The sequence below is a fragment of the Trachinotus anak genome, unplaced genomic scaffold (genome assembly GCF_046630095.1).
Source record: "Trachinotus anak isolate AG129_WGS33_773 ecotype Australia unplaced genomic scaffold, CSIRO_AGI_Tana_v1 ptg000015l, whole genome shotgun sequence".
Lineage (NCBI taxonomy): Eukaryota > Metazoa > Chordata > Actinopteri > Carangiformes > Carangidae > Trachinotus > Trachinotus anak.
In genome coordinates, this window is record NW_027273866.1 from 17,085,073 (window position 1) to 17,110,250 (window position 25,178).

Consider the following 25,178-nt stretch of genomic DNA (forward strand, 5'->3'; position numbering starts at 1 on the left):
CATGAATTAATGGTGGAATGCCTGTTTGGAGAAGCCACATTATTAGTCATGTCATTATTATTATTTCACTAGTTGTCTGAGTCTATGTTAAACTGCTTATTCTACACAAACATTACAAAACGGAGACAGTGAAATCTCCCAGCTTCGGCTCGGTCCGTGAAGTGGATCAAAACTTGGTCAACAAGCCGCCCGTGAGGAGCTCCGTGCCCGGCACTTCTGCTCCACTTCGTCCCGCGGATTACCACTTCGTCGTTACACAACTCGGTGTAGACCGTCAGAAAGCCGTTGCTGCTGAGTTGTAGTGAGTGTCGGGGGTGGGGGCTGTGTGTTTTTCGGGGTTGGGGGGTCAGAGAGTTTGAATGTGAGCTCCGACAGTGAGGAGCACGTTTCCATGTGGGCAGCGCGTCTAACAAAAGACCCGCTCTCCGCGTCCCGGCCCGGGCTGCTCTCCGCTGCCTCACTCCAGGGCTCGGGTTTGATCCGAGGGCTGAGTTTAATGTGTGTAGTCGGAGTTTGTGTCTGATATTCGGTCTTTGTGACACGGTTTCCCTCCTTTTTCCCGTCAGAGAGCGGCCGGTGGAAGCGGAGCTGAGATGCCGCTTCTCCACAGAAAAGCCTTCATCCGGCAGAAACCTCCGGCGGACCTGCGGCCGGACGAGGAGGTCTTCCTCTGTAAAATCACCCACGAAATCTTCAGGACCTACGAGTAAGTAGCTCCCGGGTGAAGGGTCAGCTGTGGCGCGGGTTAAGGAGGCGTTCGAGCCGGCGGAGCGGAGTTTGAATGATCCTGACTGACAGTTGGTCCGCTGGCGAACTTCCAGACAACATCGACAAAAGCCAACTTTCTTCTGCGGGAAAAGTTAAACTTCCGCCGGTCATGAACGCGTCAGACTCTCCCCCCACAGGTAGCAGACGGGTCAGAACACCTGGCCGGTGCCAGGGGTGGGCTCCACTGTTCGGGACAGGTGTAACCTTAAGTCGGCTAGCTAAGTCAGCTAGCTAAGCGAGCTAAAGTGGATTAGCGGCTAGCCCGGCGGTTAGCTCTGCGGGTGTTAGCCGTTAGCTCGGGAAGAACAGGCCTGCCGTCGGTCGGCAGTGTTCAGCACACCTGCTCAGGTGCACTTAAAGGGCAGCCACACCTGAACTGAGCGAGTTGAGGACAGTTTGGTCAGAGTGAAACGTCAGAGGGGAAGTGATCAGTTTGTGACGTGAATAAAACCACAACATCAGTCGGTGATCAGCTGTTCCTCTGTGACTGCAGCTCCTTTAACCTGGAATCAGCCGGGACACTAAGTCACACAAATATAAAAAGTATATTTTACAAAAATCAAACATAAAAAAACAGAAACAACAACGAAGCTGTGTGCCCTTCCTCTGACTTCACCCTGATGGAGATACACAAACATTCACTGTAAAACTGTCTGAATAAGAACTAGAACAATGAATAGTTTTGAATCTATTAATGGACTAATCATTGGCAGCTTTGACACAGTGAGGTTGTTGTATATGAACTTGGCTCATTTGTTGTATCATCAGTTATATTTGTGAGTGTTACTTTACTTTGTATTTTCATGTGCAGTGATGTTTGTACGACCTCAGAAATGTGTTGAAAATCTACTTGACAGAATATTTTTCGTCTCGAGGTCAGAGGAGTCAGAGGCCACCTTCAGAGCTGCTGCTGTAGAAAAACTGTCACTCTGTACAGCGGATACATGAGACACACACTCTGAAGTAACTTTCTTCCTCCTCATCCTCAGTGAGTTCTTCGAGAGGACCATCCTGTGCAACAGTCTGGTGTGGAGTTGCGCTCTGACGGGTCGAGCGGGCCTGACTTACCTGGAGGCGGTGGAGAGTGAGCGGCGGGCGAAGCAGAGTCTTCAGAGCTTCCCTCAGTCTCTGGTGGTGCCTCTGCTGCACCTGGCCGCTCTGAGCCGACGCTGCAGACTGACGGAGCTCTGTGAGGACGTCTACACCTTCACCAAGGACAGATTCTTCCCCGGAGAGACGGTGGACGTCGCAGGACGCAACGGAGCCAGGTACTGAGGGGAGGGGACTGTCAGGAGCGTCAGACTGAGCTGGACGGTTATAGAACAATAACACAATGTGGGGTGTGGAGGGGGGCACATGTTGATGTGACTCAGTGTGACATCACTTCCTGAGAATATCATCATGTCTGATGTCCCTTCAGAATAAAGCTCCAGGCTAGTTTCCTTCAGTATCACAGTGAAACAGTGACATCATGATACACAGCTGATCACAGCTGATCACAGGTGATGACTCCGTGGAATCAGATATAAAGTAAAAACTCTGGTTTCATGTTGTGTGAAAGTGAACACTGTCCCAAACTCTGAAGAGGCTTCAGATCCTGCTGTAATGATGACCATGTCTGTGACTGAAAGCTCCTCTCAGGAGTCGGCTGTTAGCTGCTCAGACCCAAACACATGTTTTAATAAACTGAGCACATGATGAAAATCTAAACAGTTTCGTTCTCACCTGGATCAGTTTCCGCCATCACTGCCAGCTGAGGTGAAAAGCATTCTGGGAAACTAAACTCCCCCACTAAGTCCACACAGTCAGCTGCTGTGACCTGATGACAACAGTTCTCTCTGTGTGTGTGTGTGTGTGTGTGTGTGTGTGTGTGTGTGTGTGTGTGTGTGTGTGTGGGGGGGGTAGACATGTGTGTGAGATCCTGCAGGTTCATTCTCCTCATTCCAGCACTAACGGAGCACCGACTGCTAATGGCCACATCAGACCGGCCGACGCCGACACCATCGTCATCAGTGACAGTGACGACGAGAGCAACGCTTTCCAGAGTCCCACACAGAGCAACAGGTCAGTAGGTCAAAGGTCATGGGGCTCCTCTGGTTCTGGTGAAAGAAAAGATGCGCAAAACCTGCAGTGTTTTGCCAGTCACATAACTGTGTGTGTGTGTGTGTGTGTGTCAGCAGAAAGAAGAAGAAGCCTCTGAGTCCGTCAGTGTTTAAATACACAGTGAGGATGATGAAGGATGAACACAGTGAGCCGTTCACTGTCAAAGCCAATCAGATCAGGTGAGTTAACCTGGAGACAGTGTGACCTCACTCTCACTGGCTCTCAGATTTTCACATTAAAAGCCCTCCTTTAGAGAACTGAAGGAGTGTGTTCGTGCTCTGTGTGGCCTTCAGGGTCAGTATTAAGGTCAGCCTGATACAGAGACTGAGACCAGCTGATTCCACCCGTCTGTCAGTTAAAGGAGCTGTTGCTACGTAGCTAACGCTAGCAGCTGTGGAAGTCAACCCTCTTGTTTAGCTTCTGTTTCTACTGAAGTTACGACCTGAACTTAAATTTCCTGTACAACTGCTGATGTTTTGCTAATGGCTAACGTAGCAGTGGTTACAGGAAGTAAAAACAGCAGCTGCACTGTAAAAACTGTGTAAAGTTTATTGATAAAGTCTGTGTTGTCAGATCAGTGTGAACACGACCGCTCTGATACCTGACACTGTGTTTAGGGAGGATCGGAGGCATTTCCAAAAGTAATATCAGTATCGGAACAGCTGTAGAAGTTAGCATGCTAACGAGCTAGCTCTGGTGTGGTGGGACTGTCTCCTCACTTTGGTCCAGTCTGCAGCAGCTGCTCAGTGTCTGTCCTGTCGTCCTGGGTCTAACGGAGGGAAATAACTGAGCTTTGTTCAGTCGCAGGAAGACGACTCTGTCCAGAGAGAGACTGAAGCTGCTCTTCAAACAGCACTGTGAACCCCAGAATGGGACCATCGCACTGAAGGTGAGAACATCACCCTGACAATTACCCACAATACCACAATGACCTCATTTATCAGATTAACCAGACCGCTGTGTGTGTTGGTTTAGTTGCACGAACTGATGAGCAGTGACATCACTGTGATATTCAGTCAGTGAGGGAGGAGATGTTGAGGCAGCTTCTTCTAGAAGAATCAGACGACTCAGTAACGTCAGTGTAGAATCTACAAAGTTATTCAGAAGAGAAAAGTACTAAAAGTTCACATGATGACAGAACATTAGAAACTCTACATGGAGCCGACGTTCAGAAACGAGGCTTCGTTAACGACTGGTCTGTGTGTCTCAGCCCTCCACAGTGGTGAAGTACCGGCTGTCTGAACAGACCTTCTCTCAGTTCTTCCCTGATGAGCCCCCCCTGTTCCCCTTCAGCCCCCCCTCCAAAGGTGGTGGGCGTGGCTCACCTGGACAGGTGAGTGATGGCTGTGATTTAATGACTGTGTTGACTCAGTGTGTGTTAGCTACTAAATGCTAGCAGCTAGCATTTAGTAGCTAACACACACTGACGCACACCGACACACACTGACGCACACTAACTCACACTGACGTGTTGTGATCAGTGAAAGGTCGCCGACTCTCTGATGGTTGTCTGAGGACTGAAGGTTGAGGTGTTTGCAGGCGGCGTCGTCGATGATGAAGGCGGCGGCGGCGGAGGAGAAGCTGAAGCTGCTGCAGCAGAGGGAGGAGATGGCTGCCGCAGCTCAGGACAAAGCTCGACTGAAGAGGGAGAAAGAGGAGGCACAGGAGGCCAAGAGGAGGGAGAAGGAGGACAAGGAGAAGATGAAGGAGGAGATGAGGAGGAGGTTTGAGGAGGAGAAACAGAGGAGAAGGGAGGAGAAGGAGCGCAGGAAGCTGGAGAAGGAGAGGGTGAGTTTTCTGATCTTTCTTCTTCTCTATGTGAAATGAAATCTGATCGTTACCATGTTGAGATGTTTTATTCTTTGACCTGAATTTTCAGGAGCGAGAGAAGCTGAAGGAGGAGAAGAAGAAATACGCTGAACGACTGAAACTGTGGAACAAACCCAGAGAAGACATGGAGTGTGAAGACCTGAAGGTCAGTGAACCTGTGAACGCTCGCAGGACTGGGACCATCGCTGATCAGGGATCAGTAAACCTAAACGCATTGCTGCACACGTCACGTAGAAGAAAAAATGAAAATATGGGGTTTGGGAGTAAAATCAGGTTCATAGACAGACGTCCCACAACCTCTTCAAAGATTTGATTTATTGATCAGATTTGATTTATTGATCAGATTTGATTTATTGATCAGGTTTCAATGGATTTAAAACTTGAATCAAATCCATCATAACTTGGTTTTCATCTGATTCTCAACCAGCCTGCAGGATTCAGACGAGGATCCACATGCAGAACATTTCTATGATTCTTGATTTGATGACTCCATTAGCAATTAAAACAACGATGTGACTTTATTGAACTATGGGTTATTGATAAGTGTTCTCAGCCCCAGACACAAACTCTAAATCTAAACAGTCATATTTGTATGTTTTCTCCACTCCTGAACCTGGATCTTTGTGTGTGTTGGTTCTTCCAGGAGCTGCCCTGTCCGGTTCCAGTGAGAACTCGTCTTCCAGCAGAACTCTTCGGAGAGGCTCTGATGGTCCTGGAGTTCCTGCGGGCCTTCGGGGAGGTGTTTGACCTGAAGGACGAGTTCCCTGATGGGATCTCTCTGGGTTAGAATCACATCTCTTCAAACTCTCAAACAAACTGAACCAGAACACTAAGGTTCTAATCAGATCAGGGTTCTGCTCTTACTTCCGATGAGCAAGAAGTATTGATAGATCCAGGGGTTCTAGCAGAGGCCCTGTAGGTCATTGTTTCCTTTATTAAACACACGTTCTGTAGGGCTGCTTGATTCAAACTGGGTTCTAATGGAACCGGTTCTTGTACTTTTGGGTTTGTTTTAGTAAGAGGTTCTACAGGTTGAGTGAAGTTTGAGAAAAAGATTCAGGAAGTTCAGTGTGTTTTGTCAGAGGTTCTAGAGGAGCTTCAGTCGATTTTGATTAAAAATTCAAATGGAGGTTCTGTAGGTTCCATTGGTCATAACATTGAACAGATCAGGTTGAAACTGGAAACCGGACTGAGAGGTGAAGCTGCTTCTGACTGGTGTGTTAGTTTTATACAGATGTTCTAGAGGTTCCCATGGTTCTTCAGCTTGTTTTGTTGTCTTGTTTATCCAGAGGTTGTATTAGTTATAACAGATGCTGTACTGGTTCTAACAGATGTTCTCCCTCTCTGCAGAGGTTCTGGAGGAAGCTCTGGTGGGTTCTGATCCTGAAGGTCCTCTGTGTGAGCTGCTGTTCTTCTTCCTGTCGGCCATCTTTCAGGCTCTGGCCGAGGAGCAGGAGGAGGTGGCCAAAGACCAGGCTGAAGGTCAGACACACACATGTTTGTCTTTCTGTACTTGTGAGGACAACACACACACACACACACACACACACACACACACACACACACACACACACTCACTCTCTGAGCCTCCGATTACTGACTACACCTCCACTGAAATGCAACCACCTGTTACATGGAGACGAGCTGTGATTGGCCACACCTGGACAGTGTGTTAATGATTGGGTGCTCGGGTTAGGGTTAACAGCATGTGGTCATGTGCACCCTGATTGACAGGCACAGAGAGCGAGAGGGGCGGTAAAGAGACTGACGGAGACGTTGTAGTTTAAAGGAACTTGTTTGACGATCCATTGGTCCATCGGGACTTGTATCTGTGTTATAGTCCGGCCCCACGTTGGTTAATATTAACGTTACAGTTACACAGTCATCTCAGAGCTTTGGCTCCTTTCAGTTCAACAACTCTAACCATAACCCCTAACAGCACAGTGACGTCACAGTTAGCAGCTGCACTGTACCACGGCTAGCTAGTAGCTACTGATGTGTCTGGGTTTATTAGGCTAAGACTGCTAACGAGATGACACAAGGATTACAAACCCAAAAGCTGCACAATGAAAAGAAAGAAGAAAGTCTGAGTGGTAGAAAATGACACGTCCAAGGACGTGCTGTACTGTGGCGTGTGTGCCAGCAGTTCCCTTCATCCTGGGATGCTAATGTTAGCACCGCCGGGTGAAGGAAAGCTAACGTTAGCTGTCTGGCGTTGGCTAACGCACCTTAAGTTAACAGGAAGAATGAAGTGTTTCTGTGTATTTTACTCCCTGCGATCTGTGTAACGTGTTCTCGTGTGCAGACCTGTCGGAGGCCCTGGACGACGACTCTGATCCCACTCAGTCGGCTCTGAGCGCCGTCGCCTCATTGGCTGCGGCATGGCCCCAGCTCCATCAGGGCTGCAGCCTGAAGCAGCTGGACCTGGACAGCTGCACGCTGTCCGAGATCCTGCGGCTGCACATCCTGGCGTCCGGCGCGGACTGTAACCATGGCAACGCCAAGCTCCGATACCAGAAACAGGGCGGGTTCACTCTCATGGATGACCCGTGCGTGGAGCTGCGATTGGCCGAGCCGGCGCTGCTGAAGAAGCTGTCGTGCACGGCGGTGTACGACCTGACACCAGGTCAGCAATCAACCAATCAGATACTAGCTCGTTTACAGGAATCAAAAGTTAATAATCAAACTTTTTTGGAGCCACAATCAATGCTGATCAATTCAAACTGGTGTTGATGGTGATTGTACCACGTGTATTCGGCGGTGTGTATTGATCAGTGATTGGTGTGTGTAGGGGAGAAGCTGAGGATCCTGCAGGCGCTGGTGGGGAAACTGCTGACGCTGGCGTCCAGCAGAGACCTGATAGAAGACTGTGTGGAGGAGCAGAGAGGAGCCAGGCAGGAGCTGAGGGAGGTCAGGGCCGAACAGCACCGCAGAGAGAGAGAGGAGGCTGCACACAGGTACACTACACACACGCAGGTACACTACACACACAGGTACACGCAGGTACACTACACACACAGATGCACACAGGTACACTACACACACAGGTGCACACAGGTACACTACACACACACAGGTACACTACACACACACAGGTACACACAGGTCATATTGAAGAGTCCTGATGTGTCGTCCTCTTGTTCAGGGTTCGTCTTCGTAAGGAGGAGAAGCTGAGGGAGCAGGAGCAGAGGCTGAAGGAGAAGGAGGAGAAGCTGAGGGAGCAGGAGGTGAAGGGAGGACTCCAAACAAACAGGTAGAGGAGAAGGTCCCAGACAGATTCGCCATGATGAGAACTGCTGATGAATGGATGAGGCTGTAGAAACAAACTGCAGGTTCACTGTGAACAGACCTGAGATCTGAGGTGAAGCAGCAGTGAAGCTCAAGTGTTGGAGCTGAAGACAAATCAGGATCTAATTCAATGTTTAGAGAGTAAAGTTTCCTCTGGAAGAACAAGAAACAGAAACAAAGACGTGAAAACCTTTGTACAGGTGAGAGCTTTAATGAAGCTTAAGGCTGGAGAAAGGTTGAATTTAACTCATGAAAACAACATGTTTGGTGCTGATTGTATTTTACTGATTTATTTAATAAAAGATTAAAATTACTGACGGCATCAGTTGCTGTGTAAAGACTGAGGAGAAGAGTCTGAGTCCAACGAGGTCAAACACGTTTATCTACATGAAGCTGAGAAATGTTCTACATCATCGAACTGAGGAAAAATCTTCAGTATTATTCCAGTGGATTAATCTTCTGCACCAGTAACAGAAGCAGTCGTGTGTTCTCATGTTGTCCTCATGATGTTCTTGTGTTCTCATGTTGTTCCTGTCTACAGTGAGACTCCACACCACACTGAGGAAGACAAGGAGCAAAACTCTTCTTCCAACAAGAAGAAGATGAAAGGTAAAAAAAAAAAACTACTTCACAGTAAATCATTTTTTCATTCTTTTCTCCTTTCTGCTGACTCATGAAAATCCTCTCTCCTCCAGCTAAAGTCAACCAGAAAGAAAAACAACAGACGACCTCTGACCCCAAACCCCCGCCCTGCCCCCCCAGCAGCCTGACAGCAGAGGAGTTGGAGAAGGAGCAGGAGAAGGTCAGAGACACAGATTATTGATTGACTGATTGATTTGATATTTAGAGGTGTAGAGGTGAGATGTTGACCAGGGTCCCTGTCGTGGATTCGTCCCCGTCTTTGATCCTCAGGTACTTTGAGCACCGGTCAGCCAGGTGTGTTCACACAGAATCAGCAGCTCTGTTACATTGAGTGTGTTTGTGCACCAATGTCCTGGGTACGATCTGATCTCTGGAGCGTCCCAGTTTCACAAACCTGAACATGCACCAGCTCACCTGATCTCTGCTGCTACAGACCTCAGTGGCTGAGGTGTGAGATCAAAACACAAACTGCACAAAGATCAGAAACCTGGGTTCAGCCAGTCCTGTATAATAACCAGGATCCTTTGGTCCACGTCAACATCATGTCTGATCAAAACCGGGTCGGACTCAAACCCAGGATGCTGGTGTTGATGTGGAGCAGAAAGGTGTGAAGGGAAGGGCAGAGTACAAATCCCACTTTTTTTTTTTTTTTTTTTTTTTTTTTTTTTTTTAAGATATTTTTTGGGCATTTTTTGCCTTTATTGACAGGACAGTAGAGAGTGACAGGAAAGGGGCAGTGAGTGGGGGAATGACACGCAGGAAAGAGTCGGGACGGTCGGGAGTCGAACCGGCGCTCAGCTGCCAGGGCGCGTGGTACGCGCCCTAACCACTCTGCCCTCGGGCCGCCCCCTACAAATCCCACTTAAGTGTGAAGTTCCCATCAACACAAAAACAAACGGAACATGGTTCATCTCGACCCGCAGGTTCGAGAGCTGCAGGAGCGGATCCAGAAGGCGGCAGCCTGCACCTGCCTTCTGCCTCTGGGCAGAGACCGGCTGTATCGCCGGTACTGGCTCCTCCCCTCAGCCTCCGCTCTGTTTGTGGAGGATGACTGCTTCGGCCTGACGGAGGACATGCTGCAGCCACGCCCAAAACCTGCACACGTCGCCACAACCAAGATGGAGGACGAGGAGGTCGTCAAGGACGAGCCAGCAGAGGGAAGGTGGGTCACAGTTTGACTTTGCTCGTGTGTCGACAGAACTCTCTCTTAACAAAACCTTCTTGCTGTGCAGTGCTGGCTCAAGCCCCGCCCCCGTCCACACCTCTGGTCAGCCAGTCAACCGTCCCAACCAATGGTCTTTCTACAGCTCGATGGAAGAGGTGGATCAGCTGATCGAAGCTCTGAACCCTCGAGGTCACAGAGAGAACGGCCTGAAGGAGGCGCTGCTGCAGGAGAGAGAGAGACTGCAGCAGCTGCTGCAGAGCTGTGACAGGAGCAAATACAGACACACAGGTAGATACACAGGTAACACACAGGTAGATATACACACACACACAGGTAGATACACAGGTAACACACAGGTAGATATACACACAAGTAACACACACACACACACACACACACACACACACACACACAGGTAACACACACACACACACACACACACAGGTATCACTTTTACCTCTGGGACACCTGTAATCACACACCTGTCCTGTGTGTCCAGATGATCCAGAGTCGTCCCGGTCTGTCCCAGAATGCACTGCTGCAGCTGAGACTTTCATGGAGGTCAGACTGAGAGACCTGCTGCTGGACATCGAGGACCGCATCCACCAGGGAACTCTGGGAACTCTGAAGGTACGCACACACCTGCTGATGACCTCAGAATCAGACACAGCAGGTAAACTCTGACTTCTCTCTCTCTCTCTCTCTCTCTCTCTCTCTCTCTCTCTCTCTCTCTCTCTCTCTCTCTCTCTCTCTCTCTCTCTCTCTCTCTCTCTCTCTCTCTCTCTCTCTCTCTCTTATCCAGGTGATGGACAGACAGGTGTGGCGCTCCGCATTGGAAGCAGGAAACTATGACCTGCTGTGTTCTGATGGCAGAGAGAACGGAGGGATGAACGGACGAGTGGAGGCGATGGAGGTGGACTCCACCCACCTGAGAGCCAGAGACAGGTACGCAGACGCTCAGGTAGAGGAAGGTACGGTTAGTGTGGAGCAGCTGGAGGCTTAAACGTTTCCTCAGAAGTTAGTAAAAAGTCTCTTAGTTTTTTCTGTGATAGATTTTTCTTCATCAACAAATACATTGACTTTAAAAGTGTTTCAGAACACAACAAACACACTTTGCTCTGACGCCTTGTGTTGCCCTCGGTCAGACAGAGACCTAAACATCTGCAGCTCGAGAGGAGCCTGAACCTCCCAGTGTTTGTTCTCATGCACTCTGTGTGTGTGTGTGTGTGTGGCAGACTGCAGGAGCTGAGGTCGGACAGCGTGGCGGCCTGTGGGACCAGCGGCAGTGGGACTCCTCAGGTTGTCAGCAGCTCGGTACGAGTCCTGGCTCAGGCCCTCGCTCACATTGAGCAAGGCATCGAGAGGAGATTCCTCAAAGCTCCTCTGGGTGAGTCTGACTGCAGGCCTGGAAAGGTCTGGAACAGCCTGGAAAGGTTTGGAACAGATTGAAACATCACTTTGATTCACTCTCTGACATGTTATCACAGTGATGTGCAATCACCTGGCCCCTCCCCTCACCCCCTTCCCTCCTACAGGTGAGGAAGACTCGAAGAAAGACCAGAAGATGAAGAAGAACAAGAAGAAAGACGAGGACCAGGCCAGTGATGGTACGAGCTCTGTATAATCAGAGATGTGAGGCTTTCAGACAGAGCGTGACAGTGGCACCACCGCGCTCTGCAGCACCGCGCCATGGTGGTTTGTCGCTGCGCCAGACAAAGTGCACGTGAACCGTGGGGTTCGGTGAGCTTGCGTGACTGTGGCGTGTTGTGTCAAATACCCACACGGCCATTAGAAACAAGGCATCTAGACATGGGAGGTAAACGTAAAGTAGACCTGAAACTGGTCGCTGTGGCAAGTGCATCACAAGCTGCTCCCTGTACCTGAGGTCACAGCCTCTTCTTCTTCACAGCCACACTCGAGCTAACGCTCGTCTCTCAGCACTGGAACAATACGATAGCCTCTAGCCACAGCTTCCTGCTTCATACTGACGTGTCGCGCTCGAAGTTTAGAAACCTCGGCCTGAGTTTGCTTCGTCTCCCCTGAGTGGCGTGCGTAGCACATCACGCTCTGTCTGAAGCCTCCACCTGCGGGGAGGGAAACCTGCATCATGTGATGTAAACACTCCTCTGTGTCCTCAGACAGCAGCGACAGCGGCCGAGTCGTGAAGACGGTGTTGGAGCGATGGAGGGAGTCTCTGCAGTCCTGCTCCAGTCTGTCTCAGGTCAGAAAACACACGACTCATTTATGATCTGCTCTGCTCTGATTGGCTGTCAGAGGTGTCAGTCATGAGTGTCTGCAGACTGCTGGTGTGTTTTTATTCATCGGAACAGTTTGTGTGTGTTCAGGTGTTTGTCCACCTGTCCAGTCTGGAGCGAAGCGTCCTCTGGTCCCGCTCCGTCCTCAATGCTCGCTGCCGCGTCTGCAGACGCAAAGGCGACGCCGACAACATGCTGCTGTGTGACAGCTGTGACCGGGGACACCACACCCACTGCCTGAGGCCCCGCCTCAAGGTATGTACACACCTCAATGAGACCCAATGATAGAAGGGTATCCATGGCAACAGCTAACAGCCACTGTTCTGTCCTGCTTCACACTGACAGTGAACAGGAAAAATAAACCAGTGAATGATAATCAACAGGGCTCAACTCTGAGCAGGACGTGGCCCCCAGGGGACACAGCAGAACACACACTGTCGTAACGTTCTACTGCAGCAGGTGGAGAAGCAGCCGAGTCAGTAAACGCACTGTCTGCTCCTCTTCCTCTGTTTCTCAGTCGGTTCCAGAGGGAGACTGGTTCTGTCCAGACTGTCGGCCCAAACAGAGATCCAGCCGCGTCCCGTCCCGTCAGCGCTCCTCCATCGACGAGGAGGAGGAACAGGAGGACAGTGACGAGGAGGAGGAGGAGGAGGAGGAAGAGGAAGAGTCTGAGGAGGAAGAGGAGGAGTCGGAGGAGGAGGAGTCAGAGGAGGAGGAGGAAGAAGAAGTCGTAGTGAGGTGAGTGTTTAAATATTCAGATCAGTCAGTCACATCAGAAAGATCATATCAGCAGCTGCTCCTCTGCTCTCTGCAGCACCAGGAGGAGCCAGGCCCCGCCCCCTAAAGGCAAGGGCCAACAGGCCACGCCCAAAGGCCAGCAGACTACACCCAAAAACACAGCCTCAGCAGGGAAAACCTCATCAACCTCCAAGTCAGTATCTGTTTCCTCTACCAGCTCTGCTCCCAGTTCACTGCAGCTCTGCTCCCAGTTCACTAATTCCATCCTTTTTTTCTGTCAGGTCCTCAGGTAAAAAGGCCACGCCCCCGACATCGAAGCCCAACATGGCGTCTGGCGGTAAAGCTCCACCACGCTCCGGGAGTCGGAACAGCGCCCGTCTGAGCCACGAGATCCTGGCACCAAATGGCAACACGAAAACCTCACCTGGTCAAACCGAGTCCCGCAAGAGACCGCCAACAGGTAAACAGCCAATCAACACGGTACGATGGACCTTGTGTCCGGTTTACCTGAGGAGGTGAGAACCTCCTGAACACCAATCAAACCAGTTCCTCTCTCCTCTGCTCCTCCCCCAGATGCCGCTGCCCCTCCCAAGCCCTCCAGACCTGTCCTCCCCCCTGCCTCCTCCTCCTCGTCCTCCTCCAGCCGACGCTCCTCTGGGAGGAACCACGGCGTCCACGAGCTGTCGGCCTGTGAGCAGCTGACGGTGGAGCTGGTCAGACATGAGGACAGCTGGCCCTTCATGAAGCTGGTGTCCAGGACTCAGGTACACACACACACACACACACACACACACACTGACTATGTGTACCCACCTGTAGCTCACCTGTCCGTCTCTCTGTCAGGTGCCCGACTACTATGACATCATCAAGAAGCCGATCGCTCTCAGCACCATCAGAGAGAAAGTCAACAACTGTGAATATCAGACAGCAGGTGAGGAAACAGCTGCAGCTCTGAGCTCCAGGAAGTCATGGAAGGTTCCAGGACTTTCCAGGTTACATAGCAGGACCAGGTAGGATCTACGGCCTGCGTCACGCATCAATGCACCAGCAGCTCGTTCTCAGTCCAGAGGCCACATCCTTCAGTATGCTAGCTGCTAGCTGCTAGCTACAGTTTAAAATTTACTCACTACAAAGAAGGAGCGAGCATGCACGGCTAACGTTGCTAAAGAGAGCGAGTGTGATGCTGCTGCAGTGAATCAGGAAGCGTCATCCTCACCTCAGCTGTTGTTAAAATCAGCTGAGCAGCAGCTGCTCCCGTGACGACGGAGCGATGCGAGAATAACGACGTTTATCTGTGAGGTCATGTTATTTGATGACGCTCTTTCAGTCCAAAGAGAAAATCGATAAGGAATCAATAAACAGATTGATAAAATCAAACGTTGCCCTGATGATGAGCAGGACCTTCAGGTTCCTCTAGAAACACAGGCAGGGGAACCGAGTTCCTCAAAGGTTCCTGTTCTTATATTAAACACAGACGATCAACAGACTCAGGAGTAGAACTCAGTAGAACTTAGAACGTGTTGTAACTTTGAGCTCTCTCTCTCTCTCTCTCTCTCTCTCTCTCTCTCTCTCTCTCTCTGTCTCTCTCTCTCTCTCTGTCTCTCTCTCTCCCTCTCTGTCTCTCTCTCTCCCTCCCTCCCTCCCTCTCTCTCTCTCTCTCTCTCCCTCCCTCTCTCTCTCCCCCTCCCTCCCTCTCTGTCTCTCTCCCTCCCTCTCTGTCTCTCTGTCTCTGTCTCTCTCTCTCCCTCCCTCTCTCTCTCTCTCTGTCTCTCTCTCTCTGTCTCTGTCTCTGTCTCTCTCTCTCTCTGTGTCCCTCCCTCTCTCCCCCTCCCTCCCTCTCTGTCTCTCTCTCTCTCCCCCTCCCTCCCTCTCTCTCTCTCTCTCTCTCTCTCTCTCTCTCTCTCCCCCTCCCTCCCTCTCTGTCTCTCTCTCTGTCTCTCTCTCTCTCTCTCTCTCTCTCTCTCTCCCTCCCTCTCTCTCTGTCTCTCTCTCTCTCTCTCCAGGTGAGTACGTGGCAGATGTGGAGCTGATGTTCTCCAACTGTCTTCAGTACAACCCTCGTCACACTAACGAGGCGAAGGCCGGGCACCGCCTGCAGCAGTTCTTTCACTCCGAGCTCAGCAGACTCGGCCTGTCGGAGCGCGGCTCCGCCCCGCCCGCCAAACGCTCCCGACACTGAACCAAACGCACCTGCCCACCTCACCGCCGTCCACTCTGCTGCATTCTGATTGGTGCAGGGCTGGAGGGGGGCGGGATGTAGAAGATGTGATTGTTTTCCTCCTGATGGACTGACACAGCGTTGATATTAATCCAGGGTCGCTCCTTCGTGACCTCTGACCCCAGAGAACGTTGGCCACAGCGGTTCGAACCAGCAGTGTGTCCTTCACTCAGGAGGCCGCAGGGGTCAAAGGTCATGAAGTTCAACATTAAAACCAGTTAAAGTTTCTCAGAGCTTGTTTTGTTGGGTGAGCTCCGCCCCCTCACCTGCTGACCTCATCACTCTTTAAAAACCAACCTGGAGGAAGTTGCAGCTGCTGTGAGTCAAACCGTAGAGAAGTTGTGGCGTAGTTTCCTCGACCTGCTGACGTTCAGGGCGTTTCTGTCCCGTCTGCGTGGACAGACGTGGACGTGTAGCACACACACATTCCTGTGAGCTGTAGGACAGTAGAGACAGTAGAGACAGTAGAGTCCCCGCAGCTTCCGCCTGATGTCTCCTTCACCCAGAAAAACAAAACCACTAAAGCTTCAGCTTTGCACTGACAAATAAAAAAATCAAATCAGGCCATTAGTTTGCTCAGGGAAGAAATTTTTGATTTGAGTGATGAATATTTTGTAACAGTGCAGCTGGTTTTCTCTGCAGCGGCGTCTGCAGCTGTGAACAACCTGTGATGTGATGTGACGTTTTACTTTGAAAATCCAGTGACCATGTTTAAAACCACGTTATTCCTGCTCAGATACAAATGACACTGAAGGTGGATCAGACTCTTTGTTCGAATCAGCTGATTAAGTTTGACCTGAAACTGAAAGTTCAACTGAAAAATGAATTTTTATCGTGTGTGTAAAAGATAAAAACATCAGTTTGTTTCTGATGAAGATGAAACTGTTCAACAGGATTTTCACCGTCCTGTACCTGAAGACATTTTCATTAGAAATGATCTGAATTAAAATATAAAAGTCTGTTTCACCTTCAGTGTCTCAAACTGTTCTTTAGATTTTTTTTTTACATTTTGACCTTCATCAGATGAAATTCATTCATTTACCTCATGTTTGTCTGAGGAGTTTTGTTTTGTTTTTTCAGTAGAGACTTTCTCGAGTGTCTCAGGTGTTTTCACACTGAAAATGAAAACTGGATTTTTAAAACTGTCACAGTTTGAAAGATTCACCTTTAACTCTGGCAGCTGCACATTCAGTTGTTCACAACCTGATCGTCTCTTAACTCGAGATATCGAACCGTCAGTCACACACACACACACACACACACACACACACACACGTCCCCTCAGTCTTAAAAACATTGTTTTTATTGAAAGACAAAAAGAAACTGATCAGTTTATCAGATCATTTGTGTGAAAACAGTTCAACTTGTTCACTCAGTGTCCACACCTGCTCAGGCTGATGATACTCAGGTGTTCCTAAAGTTCTGAGGAGGAGAAACGATCCAGTGACCCACCTGAGGGCCACGTGACGAGCTGTTGGGTTCTCCAGAGGACTGAGGGCAGGTTCAGTCAGGTCCTGACCCCAGTCAGCTGATCCTGAATTCAACACATGGTTTGATGAAAACGAACCTTAAAGGAGTTCTGCGTGTGTGTGTGTGTGTGTGTGTGTGTGTTCTCAGTTCAGAGCTGTGTGTTGTGATGTGAGGACTCGTCTCCGTGTTTCCAGTCTTCTGTTGTGGGGAAGTGAATCTGTGGTTCGGGGGCTGTTGGTCCAACACACACGTCTGGAAACATCACCAGCTCCCAGAGCAAAAAATAATCTGCAGATTTATTGATAATTGAACTAATCATTAGCATGTGGTTATCTTAGCTTAGCCTAGCATGAAGACTGGAAGCCTGGCAGCACCTGTGAAACCGACATCAGCTCTGTGTTGAGCACAGATGTGTGTGTGAAAATGTGGGACTGTCCCTTTAAGAACCTGAGCTGTGGATTTGTAGTTTTTGTATTTTGACTACTGCGACTTTTCCTGCTTTAGACTGTTTGATGTTCAGCTGCGTTCTCCAGTTATTTTTTCTCTGGCGTGTGTGTGTGGGGGTCAGCTGTAGATACTACACTGGAGCTGCCCCCCCCCCCGTGTATTTATTTAGTTAAAGTCTCTGTCTTTATTTATGACTGATAGACGCTCTCTGCCTCCTGATGCTCTCTAACCTGTTTGTTGTTCTAATGTAAAAATAAATGGACTTTTATAACCAGCTGCTGGTGACTGCTGTCTCTCTCTCACACACACACACACACTTGTACTTCTATCTTTGTGAGGACACTCATTGACATAATGCATTCCCTAGCCCCTTACCCTAACCTTAACCATCACACCTGAGAGCCTAACCCTGACCCTGACCCTGACCTTAACCTAAACCTAATTCTAACCATAACTCTGAAACCAAGTCTTAATCCTCAACATGTGATTTGAAGGTGTCTCAAAAAGTGAGGACCGGCCAAAATGTCCTCACTTTCCTAAAATGTCCTCACTCTGTTAGTAAAATACTTTTTTTGGTCCTTACTGTGTAACAAGTACAAGTACACACACACACACACACACACACACTCAGCCTCATCATTCTCTCTTTTCTTAAAACCCAGGTCATGTACTGGGAGTGTTTGCAGAAATGGCTTCAATAGAAGGTTTTGAGTGAGTGAGTGAGTGAATGAATAAGTGAGTGAATGAGTGAGTGAATGAATGAGTGAGTGATTGAATGAGTGAGTGAGTGATTGAATAAGTGAATGAGTGAGTGAGTGAGTGAATGAGTGAGTGAGTGATTGAATAAGTGAATGAATGAGTGAGTGAGTGATTGAATAAGTGAATGAGTGAGTGAGTGAATGAGTGAGTGATTGAATAAGTGAGTGAATGAATGAGTGAGTGAATGAGTGAGTGAGTGATTGAATAAGTGAATGAATGAGTGAGTGAGTGAGTGAATGATTGAATAAGTGAGTTAATGAATGAGTGAGTGATTGAATAAGTGAATGAGTGAGTGAATGAGTGAGTGAGTGAATGAATGAATGAGTGAGTGAATGAGTGAGTGAGTGATTGAATAAGTGAATGAGTGAGTGAATGAGTGAGTGAGTGAATGAATGAATGAGTGAGTGAATGAGTGAACACCTGCTCAGGTTCTGCCTTCAGCCTCTGTCCAGATGTTGCTGCTACTTTTTATTTCAACTTCCTAAATGAACACATGAAGTTGATGTGGTGCGTTCAAGCGTTTTTTCACTGTCACAACCCAGAGGTCACATGACCGACTGCAGGACCCCATATGGGGGGGGCTCTTTGCTCTTCAACCCAGAACCCCCCCACCTCACTGAGACAAACTCTTCTTCGTGGCTTTTTCTCGTCATGTTCGGTTTCACAGCAGCAGAACTTAAACGCGGCTCTGGGAGGTGAACCGGTCCGGTCTGTGCTCCGAGTGTCGCAGGTCTGATCCCTGTGTGGCCCCGCCTCCCTGCTCCTGCCCCCTCCCCCCCCCTCCCCCTCCTCCTCCTCCTCCTCCGGCCGGCCACATTCCCCGCTACCTTTCACCCCTGAGAAACCCTGATCTGACGGCGAAGCAGCGCGAACAAACCTCGGAACAACATGGTAAGAACCGGCCGTGCCCCCCCGGGTTCGACAGCGGCCCAGAGGACCCGGATCTTGTGGGTCCGGGTCCTGCGGGTCTGGGTGGACCGTGAAGTGGCTCCGCGGGTAGCGTGATGTTAGCTAGCATGGCGGCTCGGTCCGTTAGCCGCCGCGGCTCCGCGACGCTCACTCGGTGCTCGCGCCTCACGGAACCGTTTCCCGGCGGCGGGACTTGTTCCGGAGCCGTTAGAGGAGTTTTCCTGGTTTTATCCAGACAGCGTTCCGTGTTCCGAGCCGGGCCGGGCCGGGCCGGGCCTGCCCCCAGGCCCTGTGGCCCGGGGCGGCCATCTTACTCCGGCTGGCCGGCCCGCACCCAGCCGGGACAGACCGTCGGACCCGGAACAAACCCGGTCTGCTGGACTCAGAGATCCGGGACTGACCCGGTTCAGCTGCAGCGGTGGTGGTGGCTTGGATTTAGTCCGGGTTAGTCGACAGAGTCAGACTGCAGAGTCACTGCTGGAGGCCTGCGGGCTGGTAACCGGCAACTAACCAGTAACTAGTGACCAGAGACCAGTAACTAATGACCAGAGACCAGTAACTAGTGACCAGAGACCAGTAACTAATGACCAGAGACCAGTAACCAGTAACTAGTGACTAGAGACCAGTAACTAATGACCAGAGACCAGTAACTAGTAACTAGTGACCAGGGAGCTGCTGGTTCGTCCTCATCTGACCGGTTCTGCTGAGTCCGGTTAAAGCTGTTAATGAATCGATCAGTTAGCTGCTCTGCTGATAATCAATCAACATCAAAATGACCAACACGATAGTTGGGGTCTATTGATCTGTAGACTGCGGATCAATGGAGGAAGTGATCAGCAGATTGATCAGTGATAGAAACGATGAGCTTCAGAGGTTCTTCTGTTATAACATGAACCGCAGAGCGGAGATCAGGTCTGTTCCTCACTTCGAACTCATTATTGATTATCAGTGATTGATCTGCTGAAGCTCCTTGTTTTATTGTTTGATTCCAAATGTGAGACGTGAAAGTTTCTCGGAGGCGACGCCTTCAGTTTATTATCGATTATCAACTCCAGGGTTCATGGATTCGTTTATTGATCCACCAGAGTCTGACGCTGACAGTCAGCTGTGACAGAGAAACAGACCTGACATCGCTGCTTCAGCAGTTCTTTGATTACCAGAGCAGCTGCAGATCAATCGGTCGACCAATCGATCAGTTATTTCAGCATTGATCTGTTCTGTGTGACGTAGATAAAGTGACTCTGACGTCATGTGGGAGAAGAGTGAGCGCCGTCACCAGATGAAGATGAAGTGTCAGAGCAGCTGATTTTCAGTTAAAGATTCATCAGTTATCATCAATTATCATCAATTATCAGACCAGTTTTTCAGAGGAGCCAGATTTCTGCAGCACACTAATCAGAACTAATCAATTCTCTGTATGATGGTGCTGATACATTGATGATAATTAATAATCACAATGATCAGGAGCTAACTTCCTGTCAGTGGCTCCAGTGGAGACCTGGTGGATCAGCTGAGGTCTGTTAGTCCAACAGGAGTCAGCTGATCAGTGAAAACATCTGGATCATCACACACACACACACACACAGAAGTGACTGAATCAGACACCGACCGTGTTGATGCTTTGTGTCCACATCTGTCTCTGCGTCCTGCTCCTCACTGTCCACAGCCAAAAACACAAGGAGACATTTGAGGACTATGGGAAACTGGCATTTTCACTATTTTTCAAATATATACGTATAAAAGGCAGTGATTATTTCCATTATTGATTGATCTTCAGATAAGTTTTTGGATCAGTCATGTCGTCCCATGACCTGGTAAAAATAGCTGCTGTCATTTCCCACGTCTTCAAATGTCTTCAAATGTCTCATTTTGTCTGACCAACAGATTCAGTTTAATCATGTGTCACAAAGAAAAGCATCAAATCTTCACATGTGACACTTCAACTGTAAAAATCACTAATGATGATTTGATGATCAAAATAGTTGCTGATCAATTTTCTGTCAATCAACTAATCGATTTATCAACTGATTGTTGCAGCTTTACTCATTTACAATAGCTGCAGCCCTAATATGAGCTGTGGTGGTGTGTTCACTGACTCCTTATGACGATGTGTTCACTGCCTCCTTGTGGTGGTGCATTCACTGACCCCCTGTTGGACTGTGTTCATTAGCAGAGGTCAGAGTTCAGCTCTGAATCATGGGCTATAAAAACCTGCTGACTCACGCTGCTGTCACTGTCACACACACTCACAGCCAATCACAGCGCACCAGGCTCCTTCCTCAGGCCTGGAAAGTTTTGAATTGTCACTGAGTGATTCTCAGATCTGTGAAAAAAAAAACCCCCACTAGAACGATAATGAAGCAGACAGAGACAGAATGGAAACAGGTGAGGTCAGTGACACCTGGACTCGTTATTATTATTTTTATTAGTAAATGATGAAATTAGCTTCCTGTTGGTGAACTGATGGCTGCAGCTTTATGTCCAGACATGAACCAATCACACCTGTCCTCTGCAGGCGTCAGGTGTGACAGTGAACGATGAGGTCATCAGGGTGTTTAACGACATGAAGGTGAGGAAGTCTTCGACCCAGGACGAGGTGAAGAAGAGGAAGAAGGCGGTCCTGTTCTGCCTGAGCGAGGACAGGAAGAAGATCATCGTGGAGGAGGGGAAGCAGATCCTGGTGGGGGACATCGGAGAGACCGTGGACGACCCCTACGCCTGCTTCGTCAAGCTCCTCCCCCTCAACGACTGCAGATACGGCCTGTACGACGCCACCTATGAGACCAAGGAGTCCAAGAAGGAGGACCTCGTCTTCATCTTCTGGTACAGTATTGATCGGGGGGGGGCTACAGGATCAATCAGAGCGTGATCAGCGCGTCGTGATGCGTTCTACATGTTTTAGTCACGTGCTCTGATGATCAGCTGTGTCTTCCTGTTCCTGATCTTTGATCAGGTATTGATCTGGTCCAGAGGTCTCAGACTGACACGGGTTAGGTCCTGGTCTTCAGGATTAGTCCTCTACACCTGGACTTAATGTCCAGGTGTATCCACCTTCACACACGATTTTACTCTGTTCTGTCAGACCTTCACACACGTGTGTAGAGAACTGGACTAAGTGTTTTTAGAGTCTGTTCATCTAAACCAGTCGACCAGGTTCTGATTCTGGTTCTGTTCTGGTTCTGTGTTCTCACTGTGAGCTGTAACTGTTCTGTGTCCTGTGGTTCCTCAGGGCTCCAGAGAGCGCTCCACTGAAGAGTAAGATGATCTACGCGAGCTCTAAAGATGCCATCAAAAAGAAGTTTACAGGTGAGTTCTCCTGTCACCTGCTGAGGTCAGAGGTCATTAGAGATTACAGATGATGACATTGTAGAAGATATGACCTCTGACCTCTGTGATCAACACAAAGATCCTTGTGCTGGGAGAGGTCTCACTCTGTCTCACATGTTGTCTCAGCTGTAAACAAACATGGCGCTCCGACAGCAACAGCTCAGGTGTGATAGTGTTTTGTTCGTGTGTGTGTGTGTGTGTGTGTGTGTGTGTGTGTGTGTGTGTGTGTGTGTGTCAGGTGTGTGCTGACCCTGCAGTGACCTCAGATGTGTCTCCTCAGGTATCAAACACGAGTGGCAGGTGAACGGGCTGGACGACATCCAGGACCGCAGCACGCTGGCCGAGAAGCTGGGTGGGAACGTGGTGGTGTCTCTGGAGGGCAAGCCGCTGTGATGTCACGGCGGCGAGCCGAGCGGAGCCAAGCCAACCGCCGTGCCATCCGGACCGAAGCACCCGACCCCACCTGAACACCGCCGCTTCACCCAGCAGCTTGCTCTGTCTGTATCCATGTCCTGAAGGAGTTAGCGTCTTTAGGCCTCTTTGTTTTCTTTTTGTTTTTGTTCTTTTTGCTTTTTTCCAACATGAAGGAGATCTCATTAACATAATGATATGCAAACACCTCCCAGTTTGTTGCCACATGACTTCTGTTCCCCTGGCAGAAAAAAACAAACCGACACACTACCAAACCCCAGGAAGGTTGTTTCTCTCTCACAGCCAGAGTTTTGCCAAAAAGTCGATGTGAAGGAAGCAGCCACATGTGTCGGAGGCGAGCGACGCTCCGCCTCCTGCAGCACACGGGTTTTTACATATGACTTTATTTATTATTGTGAAGTGTTGTTTCTTCTCCAGTATGTTCAACCAGGCAGACACATTGTTAGACTATGCATTCAGAAGAGAAGATTATTACCCAGCACTTTTTGTTGAAACACTACAGGTTGCGACAGAAAAGATCCTGACGTCAAATTCTGTGTATTTATGTCACCACGCTAACGTTTGTTTACCTCAGTTTCATTCCTGTTGGACTCGCCGTCATTCTAGCTGTTTGGTCGTCGCCTTACTTTCAGTTTGAATGTAACCGTCACACCAGAGTTAGAGTGCACTTTTATTTTGTAAAGAAACACTACAGGAAGCAGATTTGAACCCAGCAGTGAGAGACGACCCCACAACAACAACAACAACAACAACAACACGACATCTGGAGCCTTAAAGTGGAACGTTGTTTCTGAGATCACAGGAAGCCACTTTGCAATAAAAGCCTGTGGCAGATCTGACGCCTCCCCGCCTCGTCTCTGCTTCCACCAATCACAGAGCACTTTCACCTGCAGGTCGTTCACCTGGTGGTCACCTGACATCCACCACAGAGGTTCCACATGAACAGGTGTCGGTCACGTTCTGCTTTCTGTCTGTGGCTGGAACTAAACATCAGTCAGGTTAAAATGATCCTGAGGGAGAATGTTCTCCAACACTGAGAACCAGTTGAGTCAGTGTGACCTCAGTAGATCCTCAGTAGAACCTGTGTGACGTGTCTACACGTACTAGAACTCTTGTAGATCTCATTAGAACCAGATAAAAGAACCCCAGTGGAATTACTGTGATGAGTATGACCCTAATAGAACCCCATTATAACAACTATGTTCTAATATAACTACAAGAACAGATACGGCCTCAGTAAAGTGTGCGTGGTTTCCTATGCCTTTATTATAGCTCAACAGAGAGAGAGAGAGGATAATGACCTGCAGGAAAGAGTCGGGGCGGTCGGGACTCGAACCGGTGACTGCCTGCTAACACGCGCCCTCACCACTCGACTACCGGGCCGCCCTGGCCTCTTCTTGTGTGTAAACCATTGACCAGTAGAACCTGGTAGACCATTGTAGTTTTAGTAGAACAAATATGGTCCGTAAGATCCTATTGTGACCTTTATGACTTCAGTAGAACCCTAGTAGAACCTTTTAAATCCAATATAAACTAATTCGAACCTATTTAGATTAGTATAACCCCATTAGAACCACTACAAATTCATTAGAACCTCATTAGAACTATTTCCCTTCCTTAGTTAAACCAGATTATAAGCTTCAGTAGAACCCAATAGAACCAGTAAGACTGTAGACCAAAGTTACAGCCTTCTTTAGAACCAACAGAAACCCTGTTAGAACCACATTAGGAGTTGAATAACGGCATTAGAACCCCAAGTAAGACCAGTCAAACATCAGCGGAACCTCATTAGAATATCACACCCCCAGTAGAACCAGTATGACCACAGTAGAACCTCAGTAGTTGGACCTGAGTCCAGAATCTGGCAGACTGGTCCAGAGTCAGTCCGGACATCCTGAGTCCAGCAGCTTCAGGGTCTGAATGAATGAAAGCTGTAAATTCCTGCCCATAAAAGGTCTGACGCCGCGAGTCCAGCGTGACTCAGACCAGGACCAGGTCTGGGTCCTGCTCATGTTTGGCTCTGTGAGTCAGCAGCTGCTGGTTCTACTGGTCACATTAGAACATGTTGTTAAAGTAGAACTGAGTAGAAACAGACGGAGGAAGACGATCAGCTGCAGAGAATCTGATCCTGCTGCTATTTCTGGACTCACACACCGAGTCCACAAAAGGACAGGCTGCAGAGGGGCTGCACAACTACACAACAACTACACAACACCTACACAACAGACACACACCGAGTCCACAAAAGGACAGGCTGCAGAGGGGCTGCACAACTACACAACAACTACACAACCATGTTGCAGTGGAGTCAGTGAGTTTCCCCCTGATCTTGATATTTTGAGCCTGTTAATTCAGATTTTGGATCATTACGTAAACTGAATGATCTGTGATCAGCTGTGATCATGTGACCAGCTGTGGTCATGTGATCGGCTCCTGTCTGCAGGGGATCACGTCGTCTCTGTTTCACTGTGATACTGAAGGAAAGGAGGATTCTCAGTGAAGTTCTGCAGCCTCTGTTTCTCCAGAGCTTTATTGTGGAGGGACATCAGAGAGGGTGATATCCTCAGGAAGTGATGTCACACTGAGTCAGCTCAACATGTGGTTCAGGTCTGACTCAGTCAGGACAGAGTTATGACACCGTCTGTCTCTGTTTTAAAGTATCCTACATGAATTTGTTCTGTGAGCTGTGTCGCTGCTGCTGACAAACTACAGGACAGAACTTCCTGTTGTTTTGAAGTCACCTGGACGCACCTGTCCCTTTCACCTCAGTTTCTCAGCCCCCTCCCACCGCTCCACGCTGCTTCAATATAAAAAAGAGAAAGTAGGT

At 49.1% G+C, this 25,178-nt stretch overlaps 2 protein-coding genes across 4 annotated transcripts; both read left to right on the forward strand.

Moving 5' to 3' along the window:
* The first annotated feature begins 572 nt into the window (after positions 1 to 572).
* On the forward strand, positions 573 to 17,198 carry baz1a (bromodomain adjacent to zinc finger domain, 1A). Of its 2 annotated transcripts, none has more exons than XM_071498577.1 (29): positions 573 to 706; positions 1,758 to 2,036; positions 2,674 to 2,832; positions 2,946 to 3,050; positions 3,673 to 3,760; positions 4,082 to 4,204; positions 4,411 to 4,659; positions 4,751 to 4,846; positions 5,345 to 5,483; positions 6,052 to 6,183; positions 7,007 to 7,327; positions 7,493 to 7,658; positions 7,847 to 7,954; positions 8,531 to 8,598; positions 8,685 to 8,791; positions 9,555 to 9,793; positions 9,864 to 10,084; positions 10,296 to 10,426; positions 10,599 to 10,741; positions 11,032 to 11,183; positions 11,332 to 11,403; positions 11,935 to 12,017; positions 12,142 to 12,306; positions 12,569 to 12,789; positions 12,866 to 12,982; positions 13,071 to 13,249; positions 13,363 to 13,553; positions 13,633 to 13,720; positions 14,793 to 17,198. In XM_071498577.1, the coding sequence occupies exons 1-29, from the start codon at positions 594 to 596 to the stop codon at positions 14,966 to 14,968; spliced, it is 4,431 nt and encodes a 1,476-aa protein (XP_071354678.1). In that variant the 5' UTR covers positions 573 to 593; the 3' UTR covers positions 14,969 to 17,198. The 2 variants fall into 2 exon arrangements, with proteins under 2 accessions (XP_071354678.1, XP_071354679.1); XM_071498578.1 differs by having other exon boundaries at positions 2,949 to 3,050.
* Positions 17,199 to 18,313: 1,115 nt separating this feature from the next.
* On the forward strand, positions 18,314 to 23,190 carry cfl2 (cofilin 2 (muscle)). 2 transcript variants are annotated; one of them, XM_071498650.1, is made up of 4 exons: positions 18,314 to 18,574; positions 21,108 to 21,415; positions 21,822 to 21,898; positions 22,200 to 23,190. In XM_071498650.1, the coding sequence occupies exons 1-4, from the start codon at positions 18,572 to 18,574 to the stop codon at positions 22,310 to 22,312; spliced, it is 501 nt and encodes a 166-aa protein (XP_071354751.1). In that variant the 5' UTR covers positions 18,314 to 18,571; the 3' UTR covers positions 22,313 to 23,190. The 2 variants fall into 2 exon arrangements, with proteins under 2 accessions (XP_071354751.1, XP_071354753.1); XM_071498652.1 differs by lacking the exon at positions 18,314 to 18,574 and adding an exon at positions 18,886 to 19,036.
* The last annotated feature ends 1,988 nt before the right edge of the window (positions 23,191 to 25,178 follow it).

Bases quoted from the DNA above. Each gene is read 5' to 3' on its own strand.
- baz1a (XM_071498577.1), top strand. From the start codon at position 594: ATGCCGCTTCTCCACAGAAAAGCCTTCATCCGGCAGAAACCTCCGGCG. The intron at 12,790-12,865 runs GTGAGTGTTTAA...TGCTCTCTGCAG, and splicing joins GAAGAAGAAGTCGTAGTGAG to CACCAGGAGGAGCCAGGCCC. The intron at 13,554-13,632 runs GTACACACACAC...TCTCTCTGTCAG, and splicing joins AGCTGGTGTCCAGGACTCAG to GTGCCCGACTACTATGACAT.
- cfl2 (XM_071498650.1), top strand. The intron at 21,416-21,821 runs GTACAGTATTGA...GTGGTTCCTCAG, and splicing joins GACCTCGTCTTCATCTTCTG to GGCTCCAGAGAGCGCTCCAC. The intron at 21,899-22,199 runs GTGAGTTCTCCT...GTGTCTCCTCAG, and splicing joins CATCAAAAAGAAGTTTACAG to GTATCAAACACGAGTGGCAG.